General features: G+C 40.4%; 2 protein-coding genes across 2 annotated transcripts; one reads left to right on the forward strand and one right to left on the reverse strand.

Annotated features, from left to right (window-relative positions):
• Window positions 1-6: 6 nt before the first annotated feature.
• On the forward strand, window positions 7-5842 carry LOC122334639 (neural cell adhesion molecule L1.1-like). Its single transcript, XM_043232657.1, has 5 exons — window positions 7-53; window positions 126-257; window positions 1155-1224; window positions 3537-3548; window positions 3643-5842. The coding sequence occupies exons 2-5, from the start codon at window positions 188-190 to the stop codon at window positions 3905-3907; spliced, it is 417 nt and encodes a 138-aa protein (XP_043088592.1). The 5' UTR covers window positions 7-53; window positions 126-187; the 3' UTR covers window positions 3908-5842.
• A 768-nt stretch (window positions 5843-6610) lies between these two features.
• Window positions 6611-10211, reverse strand: LOC122334641 (deoxynucleoside triphosphate triphosphohydrolase SAMHD1-like). The gene is made up of 4 exons (XM_043232658.1): window positions 10145-10211; window positions 8624-8728; window positions 8140-8277; window positions 6611-7323 (listed from the first exon to the last, which is right to left on the reverse strand). The coding sequence occupies exons 2-4, from the start codon at window positions 8717-8719 to the stop codon at window positions 7174-7176; spliced, it is 384 nt and encodes a 127-aa protein (XP_043088593.1). The 5' UTR covers window positions 8720-8728; window positions 10145-10211; the 3' UTR covers window positions 6611-7173.
• Window positions 10212-10217: the final 6 nt, after the last annotated feature.

Genomic DNA, 10217 nt, shown 5'->3' on the forward strand with positions numbered 1-10217 from the left:
CCTGCAGGTCCTGCCCGGAAACAGCTCCTGGGAATTCAAAACGGCTGGGCCAGGTAGCGGCTAATAACCACCATCTCTGGATAGTTTTTTTGGTTCCGTGCTCTCACGTGTTGTCTCCTTCTCAGAGCTTCATGAGTTGCCCAGCAGCTTTGCGACTCAGGGCTGGTTCATCGGACTCATCAGCGCCATGGTTCTTCTGCTGCTGGTGCTGCTCGTTCTGTGCTACATCAAGAAGAGCAAGGGAGGGAAGTACTCAGGTAACACCTCCCACAGAAAATCATTATGTGTCTCTGTTCTTGGTGATCTGATTTTGACTTTTGACCCAGTGGTAGTATTGATTACAAGACTGTTGTTTCTCTGTATACAGAAGGCCGTATCATTTGATCAGTGTACAAAAATATTCCCAGGATAGTGAGTCCTACTTATTAGTGAACACCGTGAATAACAGTGGTGAACATATATATTCTGTTTCACTTGAACTTGTTGAGTAGGGAGTGATAGTCATGACGTGGCTGTATGGTATTGAAAGCAGAGCTCAGATCAAGGAAGAAAAACCTGACCTGAGCCTTAGAATCCTCCAGATGTTTTACACCATGTTGCAGCATCACCGGTGCTCCTTTTGTTCTGAAAGGGATCAAGATGGTCCTTAACCTCTTCTTTAAGCTTCCACATCATGATTCACTCCAAACACAGCATCCCAGGTTACATACAGGTTAAGGGCACCAGTGTCATAGAACTTGACAGAGAGCCGTTCAATATCTCTGCATTTTTAGGAGACCAAACTCTCACCACCTTGGTTGGCTTGCTTGACCAAAAACTAAGTCCAGCCAAACACTACATAATATTATAAAGTCAAGGGTCAAGAACCCAACTAAACTGACCACTGTAAGGGTAAAAACTGATTCTGTTTGTTAACATCAGGTGTCTTGAATAACAGAATCTCTTAATTACCTCATTAACTTTAACACTGCTTCGGTGTTCATTTAACACTCTCTAGTGAGGACACTGTGCTCATTAAACACCAGGGATTTTGCTGTGTATCTTTCTCCCACTCAAGCCCTTAAAAGAAGCACCCTACGTATGGATTTAGCAATAAGAAAGGTCTTTTTGGCTATTTGTTAGAAAGTAATCTTTATTTTGTTTTTGTATTCCAGTAAAAGATAAGGAGGAGGATCAGGTCAATGGGGCCCGCACCATGAAAGATGGAGAGTTTGGGGAGTACAAGTAAGTGCACTTCATCTCATTATTGTGTGTTTAAACAAGCAGCTCCAACACTTTCCTTTTGTGCTGATCTTTATTATGTAACACCAAAAATGCAGATTATAATCTCACAAAACCTGTTAAGAACAGGTCAGTGGCGTGGAGAAAAATGTATATATTATATCTAACAAAATCCACCATGCAACATTATATAATAGATGCAATTGATTTTTATATGATGTAATATTAAATAATATTGTTATATTTAGACACAATGTCTATTTTATGTTCTTATTATTGAACTGTTGAACATCAATATGACACTTGCACTCTTTTTACTTGCACTCAATGTATTTGGGACAAAAACAGGTTCATGTAAAATAAAGTGCTACTGTCTCATATTTATGTGTACTTTCCTGGAGCATACATGATAAATATCAGACAAATGAGTGGAAACACAAGTACTTACGTGAAGTACAGACAGTGCAAGGAGTGGGGGCACATTATAAGCGGGTCCTTGGACATGAAATTACAACATTATTATATATACAGAAATATTAATAATATAATGTAATTCATGTTGACATAAGTTACGCCACTGGCTGAAGTGTATGTACGTGTTAAGAAACATGGCTATACTTGTCCCTGCGTGGTAATTAGTTTGTACGTACAGACGAGATCATAACTAATTTACTGTACTGTAATGTATATTGATGGTAGATATGTAGTACTTGGGGACAAGTGTGTACAAACAGGCACATCCTTACAGTATCTGTATGTGGTAACTAGTAAGACACTAATGATATGTACATGGTAAATGTGTAGTAACAAACAAGACATATACAATACATATACTTGGTCTATACGTGATAAATATTAAGTACACACAGACAAGTGTAAGTAAATATAAGCACTTTTGGGGAGAGCAGTTTATCAAAATTTGACGAACTGGTTATATGTGTGTAATATGTGAGAAATGGTTCACTTTATTTCCATATGCTTTCTATGTACATACTGGTATATAAAGATGTCTATAGTGACCCTCTCTGTTCCTCTTTGACCTGACTGGAGCCTATTTTTAGTCTGTGAGGGTAAACAGTCAATAAATCAATATACGTTTTAGAATATTAGTATAAACATGCTTTTCTATGAAATGTTATATCACTTCACAAAAACTTTGATAAGTCTAGATGACTTTTTTATAATTTGTACTTTTAATTTGTCATATGTATCATGCATCAACATTTAAAAAGTAACTACCTAGAACTCTATAAGGCGAGCATCTCCTCATTTAGATTGTACTTTAGTATTGTGCTTGTATAATCGCCTCTAAAACAAGTTCAAGTTATAGACTTGGCAGATATCTCAGGCTATTTTAAGATGCATTTCAAGAGCAAGTGATTTGTCATCTGGCCTCTAGACCAGTGCCTTTCTTCTTGGAGGTAATAAAGATTACTGAAGCATGGAAGGTACAGCTCCCCCTTACTACAGACAAGAGGTATCTGCTCATTCTCCCGGTGGAGAGAGCGGTTGTAGTGCATCTCTGCTGCAAACGCTGTCACTTGAAGGAATCGTCTACGACTCTCATCCAAAGCTTTGGTGATGCTTGTGTGGGGTCTAGGGATGTTGACACCAAAACACCTTCTTTTATTAATTTAGTCCTAAGGACATGTGAGGTCGTCCCCCTTTGGGCTGTTCTTGTACCTCTGATGGCATGAGGACTAAATTGGACCTGATTAATAGGACAGTGCAGCTAAGGAACTGATGTGCATATGCCTGGACGACATCCACCTGGCAAACATTTGTGGACCTATGGACTGGTTGGCCCCTAACAGAGTTTTTAGGAATGAACGGGTAATAGATGGGAGGGGGCTCGGTGTCTTGCAGAACCATTGCCCTCTAAAGGGTCTACAGAGTGCTCTTCCACTCTTGCACTCTTGATACCATCGCATACCATTCGGTCAGCCCTACACTGGAATATCTTCTGGCAAATCTGTAAACCTGTGCCTTTCTTATGTCCATCACTGCACTGTTAGTTGTTGAATCCCTGCAGTGGTGTACGTAGTGATGTCCTTGGTATGTGCATGCGTGTATCTATAAGTCACTTCCCCTTGGTTAGGATGTTGCTCTACTTCCCGAGGGTAGTATGTGAGAAAACGGATCTCAAGAATATTGCCATTTGGGTCAATTTGGCCCTTGTTTAGCAATCCCAATTCCATTTGTGAAAATAACGGCATAAGGCAGGCCAAAAAGATTTGGGGTGAATTTTGACCCTGCTAACATCTAACTCTGATTGTTTGTCTCTGCTTCGTCCAAACTTGCGCTCTCACACACAGATCTCTGGAGAGGTAAGAAGAGTTTTTTTCTTACTAACTGTGTTGCGACTGTGCTCTTATTTCCTGTCCGGCTGTAATCCAAGCGTCTGCTCTGTATCTCCGTCAGTGATAACGAGAAGTGCTCCATCAGTCAGCAGTCGGTCTGCGAGAGCAAGCGCAGCAGCAACGACAGTCTAGCCGACTACGGAGACAGCGTCGACATCCAGTTCAACGAAGACGGCTCCTTCATCGGCCAGTACAGCGGACGCAGAGAACCTAACGGTCACGGCACTCACGCCAGCTCGGGCGCCACGTCTCCCATCAATCCCAACATGCCTCCGCCCAGCATCAGCTTTCCCACGTCTGTGACAGGATTCCTGGGGCCAAACTAACGCTCCACCGCCACACGCACACATCCTTGACCATTTGAATGAGAGGCCCTGATGGTATTAGACAGGATATTGATTTCATGACAGACAGTCGCAAGAAATGACATCCGCAAACACCGCCAGCTTCACTCTCGCATAACAACGACACACGTGCATCCGACAGACACGAATAAGTCCAGGACAGTTGCTTCTAACATTCCATCCAAGCACTGAAAACTGTTTACAATGTTCAGTTCGCTGCTTCCAGTGATGTTTGGACTGTAAATTCTCCCTCGCTGAAATTACGCAGAAGAAGGTGCGAGAAACGACAGACAGAGTGTAGGGCAGACTTGGGCCTTGTTCAGGTGGCAGAGGAGATCAGTAGGAGTGGCGTAGTCAGTATTTCAGTCAGTACAGGCTAAGATGCATTTCCCAGAACAAACCGATTTTGCTGCCTCTCTGAACAATGCCTTACGTGGAATACATCGGTTCAAATCACTGCAGTCAATAGAAGTCAGGTCTTTAAGGCTGAAAAGCGAAAATCTTTTTTAGGCATTCTTTTCCCATTCACGATTACGTTATTTGAAGTATTGTTTTTGTATTATTCTTATACTTCTCTTCTTATTAGTTTTTTTAATATATGAAATACATGTGTATATACATTTTTTTTTTTCATAAAGGCTAATATATTTGGTTTATATTATCATATGATTTATTTAATTATTATTATTTTTGTTTTGCCTGTAATGCATTTATCTTTATGAATTCATGTTTTATAAAACGGTATGTATGAACATTAATAATCTGCCATGTGTGTCTCTCTGTCTTAATAATCAAAGTTCAGGGCTTTTAACTGTGTATCGTTTGTATTGTTGCCCAAGTGTGTTACCCAAGTAAGTTTTTCAAATAATGGTGTTTTTGATGCAATTTATTACGTTAAATCCCTTTGAAGTACATACAGCCGCTGCAGTAAAGCCAAATTTTGTCGATCTTGACACTAACATATATTTTTAAAAGAAAAAAAGAAAAAACAGCAACAAAAACTGATTTCCTGCAGCAAATAACAGCATGAGATGTAGTGCTAGGCTAGTTGATGTCGTGTGAGGCAGTGTCATCCGTCCGGCAGCTTGCGAATATTAACACTCAAACATGGCCAATTATGTACAGTGAATTATTACTAACAATAACAGTCGTACAGTATAATCTATCGCATTTGTCTCGTCGTCCGAGAGAACAAGCTGAATGTAAGTCATCTTTTCTTTAGTTTGTTTTTGCATCTAACATCTTTATTATTAGATTTAGTGGTATTATAATGCTTAATCTGATCTTTAGTTTAGAAAACAGGTCAGAAGTAAAATGCAATTTTTTATGGGACTTCTGAATGATTATATCGTTGTGGATTTCATTAAGTGCGTTTTTTTGGTGGGGGGTGGGGGGTGTCAGTGATGATGTCATGATGGGCCTGCAGTTTGCCGACATCATCGCGTCTGTGACGTAATTACGGCTTTGAGTTAACTCATCTGTCTTCTCTCGCATACGCCACAGCATCCTGAATTGTACTGATCAAATTCATGCTGCAAACGCCTGGTTAAAATCAGATTAAATACTAGGAATATTTACAACAAATGTATGTAAGAGTATGTAGCCTGTGTACGCATTAAAATCTATTTTCCTACAAGAAGGACTTGAGCTAAGCGGGTGGGATTGCAGTGCATGGCTTTATAAGATCCTGAAGCACGTCACCATCCCTCCCGGCTCTGTGGGATATCTCCATACTGTATGTAAGCTTCTTCTTACCTCTGCTTTCTATTTGTAAATCCAAACACTAAAATGAGAATAAAAATGTAGTCAGAGTGGTATTTGAAAGCACCGCAGCCTGTGTGAGTGATCTCTGAGTTCTGAGAGACGCCGGTGCCATCCAGATACAACCAAATAAAATCACATCGATTATGCAGAAAACGACGTGTGACGCTTTTTACTGTTTGCTGTTATGAAACTCGTATTAAATGGAATTTATATCATGAAGCCTTCAAATATACCACTCGGTCATGACCGAACACAACCGAATCATCTAAAAGATTCAGACACAGACACGCCACGACAGAAGACAATCGGAGAGAGCCGACAAGTGCTTTGAATTAAACCTTCAGAATGCTACGAAACTACAGAATGCCTTGTTGAGCACACAAAAAGCGAGCAGTAAAGATATTCTATCGGGTTGAGGTCAGGACTCGGATGGAGAAGCGCTATTCGTCACTAGAACGCGTCTCCACTGCTCTAGAGACCAGTAGCGGCGTACTTCACACCACTGCATCCGACGCTTTGCATTCAACCTGGTGATGAGTGTCTTGGAATGGGTTTCAATGGCCGAGCAGCTGCATCCATGAAGCTCTCTGCTCACTGTTCTTGTACACCAAGTTTCAAACATTAAATGAGGAACTAATCTGGAAAAACGTACCATCCCTTACATTTTCTTGCATAAATTTACAGAAGAATGTAAATGTAAGTTAAATGCACTTAAACACAAAGAACATTTTCTTCACTTTTTTTCTCTTCATGATTTGTTCCGTCTGCTGATGTTGAGGTGAGGAGCAGGTTCGGTTGTTTGGTAAAACAAGGGATGGGTCAACAGTGTAAATCACTTTTTAAATAGAAATGCAATGAATGCAAGAAAAACACATGAATTGTTTTAAATTAATTGTATAAAAACATTGATTCACAAGTAAGTGGATCTGACTGCATGATTGAATTTTTATTTGCATTCTCTGGCTTGTCAGATACTTTGCATTGGTTCAACATAACAGCTGCAACCTTTTTCTGTTCAAATGTTCTTGATGTGATTGTGCTGTGACTTCTAGACAAAATGAGAAGATCCAAGACAACCAGGCAGTCACCCCTGACTTACACAAAGAGGCTGAAGTTTAAAAATATAGTTATATAGTGCTCAAATATAGATATATAAAATGCCATCACCTTCGAGACCGATTGACCCAGGAGCGTGTACAACACTGTGAGTGAGAGGAGGGCCGATCAACAGAAGGAAAAAAGTAACAGCAAGTCCCTGATAAAAAGTTTTAAATAATAAAAAAAAAAAATCCTCTGCATGGAAACATGATGGATGCAGGAGAGACACGTTCATTCTGGATTGATGTATAATTAAGCTTCTCCGTGTCAGAGGTGCGAGTTGCATTAAAACCCCGGCAGTGAACATGATATTAAAGCTGAAAATAAAATCAAGCAGAGGCAGTGTTCTCAGAGAAACATGCAGGCGGTGTGAGATCCTGAGAGCCTCAGAGTCTGCGTTTCACGTTATTCCCAGTCTTTCTGGGCGTCTGCTCTCTCGTCCCAGGGTGACTGTCTTCATCGCTGCCATCATCCTGCTCCGGCGTGTTCCAGTCCCGTTTGAGAGGGGTGAGCTCAGGGGCGATGACATCTCCATCCTGAAACACATTCACCAACATGAATAAGACCGGTTCCTTGAGGTCCTGACGAGTGTGTTCTTAACACGGTCCACACTGAAGTCTCCAAACAACAGTGAGCTCCAGCACACTCAGAACCATCAACCAGCTTACTTTTTACAGTCCTGTTCCACACACACACACACACACACACACACACACACACAGCAGGTAAAATAAGTACTGAATACCTCAACAAGTCTGACAGTAAATATATACATGAAAATTTCACCAGATGTTGATGATAACAACCAAAATAATCCACACAGTACATAAAAATAAAACCACAAATAAGTTCTGTGAAATGACAGAGAAAAAGTACTGAACTACTGAAATGTTTTTAACACTTTGTACAAAAGCCTTTGTTGATGACAGCTTCAACACAGAAACTAGACATCCACTGTGGAAGAATCACACCTGAGCAGTCTTCAACTCTTGAAGGTCCTGTGGGTCTCTTTTTAAACTCTTAAATCTTATTTTCTATTGGATTCAATTCAGGTGATTGGCTGGCTGTTCTAAGAGCTATATTTTTAGGAGTTTTGTACCCTAGTTTCATCATCATCATCATCCTGGTATTATAGATATCAGGACTGAAGCTAATTAAAACAATTATTTTATTTTTTTTTTTAAATAATTTATTTCCACTGATGAGAGGCAGGATTGCTTTCCAGATGCTAATTTAAGCTGGAGGTATAGCTTTCTGAAATTTATCTGACAAGACCATCATTCCAAGTACCAAGTATATTAAAATGAACCTGAAGCTTGTCTGATTACAGAATTGGATAAGCAAAGTCTTGCCTGGGGTTTGGTGAAGTCCCTGTTCATGCACCACTGGACAAAGTACTTCTTGGCAGCTTCCAGGCTCTTGTCATCCGTCTTCTTACAGTAAACCCTGATCAGCTGCTCCGCGAAGCGCTCCGGCAGGAGTTTGGACACCTGTGACACAACAGACATCAGTAACACAGAGTTAGAAAATTAGTCAGGCAATGCTCTGAGGACAGTAAGGTCATGTAAACATTTAAAGTTATCAGTTGCTTTAAAAAGAACTATAAAAGAACACTTTGCAATAATGTCTCATCAGTAAATTTTAGTTCATGCATTTACACGGTAACAAAAACAATATCTACATGTTCCAACATGTACAACATTAACACAATAAAACTGAGCTTTGTTAGTTAAACAGTGCAGCCAGGATGTTCTAATGTTCAGAGGTGGAGGTAAAGTGATGGGAGGTGATGGTCTCAGCTAGTGCTGCTGATGGTCATGTGCTTCTGGAGTGTACCTGTTTTTTGCAGATCTTGATGGCTTTGGTAGGATCTTTCTTGCAGTAAAAGTGGACATTGTTGATGGGGTTTTTATCCTTCATGCCATAATCCATGTGAATGACCTAGACAACAAAAAGATTATTTTACACAACACTCAGCTTATAGTGGACAGCACATTCCAGGGCCCAGCTTATGGTGGGGCCCCTCTCTCACCACTATAGTGGACAAAGGTTTGCTACATTTTGAATGGATCTTGGTGAACTAACATAACCAACATGTCCAACACCATCAGATAAAAAAAATCCAGAACAACGGCCAGATACTTATGAAAAGGCAAGAAGAAGACCTTTAGTAAAAAGCCCAGCAACGACAGGACTTCTCATTGGTCAAAATACAGTTTCTTCACCCACCAACAGACTGATTCCTAAGGTTTTGGCCTGTGACCGCCGTAAAAATTAATTTGGACCTCTGGATGCAGCAGCAGTGGGTGAAACAGAGAGAGATCACAGAGATCCACCATAACTATGTTCTCAAACCCTATGCTGATGCAAACTACAACACACACATCTTATACTTATTCACAGAAATAACATCAACAGCTGAGTTCATGTTGAAGATGTTGCACTACACGTTGAAGGACAAATTCTCTGCAAGAACAGGAAAATTCGGACCATGAGACTGATAACATTTTGATTTTAACATCTAGCTTTTAGTCATCTTGTTTTACATTCCTTGAGCCTGCACATCTGCAGCCCATCCAGGCTCATTACTTCCTTTCTTTTTATGAGAGCTTGTGTAAGTCAAGCTTTGCCTGTTGTGTCTCCAAGTCTCAGACTCAAAACTTCAACCAGACCACATATCTCTACCCAACGCCCAATCATAGGCCGCCCAAGACTTTCAATGACAACTGAATTTACAGCCAATCAGAAACCTCAGGAAAGCCCTTTCTTACAATCACAAAGGGAATCCCATAACACAAAGACAATGCAAGTACAAATCTCCAGATTCAGGCTAAACAGGTGGATTTAATATAGAGTTAATTTGACAATCTTATTACTGTGCTAATTAATAGTGTTTTCACTAAATTTTGGATTTTAATATCTGAAATTATTCTAGTTTGAGGTAAATTGCAACAGATATGTTCCAAACAGGAAATAACCCCCCTCCAAAGGGCTCTTCAGAGAGAAAACAATCGTGGCCACCATACTGAAGGGTTTTTCCAAACCAAAGTAGTCAAAACTGGCCACTTCAAAGGGCCCTTCAGAATGAATGATTTCTGAGGGCACAACCGATGGACACCTAAGGCCCTTAGGTTGCCTCCTTAGGTTCACAACTACAATTGACATGTTTTCTGCAGATTAGACAGAGGTGTACCTGTCAATCACTTGTTAGGACCATATCATGAATAGGCTGATTTAAAGCCCTGCAAGTCCTCGTGTCTTCTGACAACCAGATGGAAGTGTGTGTTCTCAGCTGTAGACATTAGAGGGACCATGCACCTCTAAAACCGGTTTAAAAATAAAAGACAGCAAACGTACACTAACTACAAAGTCCTCTGCTATCAGGTTAGCGTCTATGCCATTGGGCTTTGAGCTGGCCACTTCCTTTGCC

The sequence above is a fragment of the Puntigrus tetrazona genome, unplaced genomic scaffold (genome assembly GCF_018831695.1).
Source record: "Puntigrus tetrazona isolate hp1 unplaced genomic scaffold, ASM1883169v1 S000000596, whole genome shotgun sequence".
Lineage (NCBI taxonomy): Eukaryota > Metazoa > Chordata > Actinopteri > Cypriniformes > Cyprinidae > Puntigrus > Puntigrus tetrazona.

What these genes read in the sequence shown, in the direction of transcription:
- LOC122334639 (XM_043232657.1), top strand. Translation starts at nt 188, where the DNA reads ATGGTTCTTCTGCTGCTGGTGCTGCTCGTTCTGTGCTACATCAAGAAG. An exon ending in CAAGGGAGGGAAGTACTCAG is followed by an intron (nt 258 to 1,154) that starts GTAACACCTCCC and finishes TTTGTATTCCAG; the next exon opens with TAAAAGATAAGGAGGAGGAT.
- LOC122334641 (XM_043232658.1), bottom strand. Translation starts at nt 8,719, where the DNA reads ATGGATTATGGCATGAAGGATAAAAACCCCATCAACAATGTCCACTTT. An exon ending in TCAAGATCTGCAAAAAACAG is followed by an intron (nt 8,278 to 8,623) that starts GTACACTCCAGA and finishes GTTGTGTCACAG; the next exon opens with GTGTCCAAACTCCTGCCGGA. An exon ending in GGGACTTCACCAAACCCCAG is followed by an intron (nt 7,324 to 8,139) that starts GCAAGACTTTGC and finishes AATGTGTTTCAG; the next exon opens with GATGGAGATGTCATCGCCCC.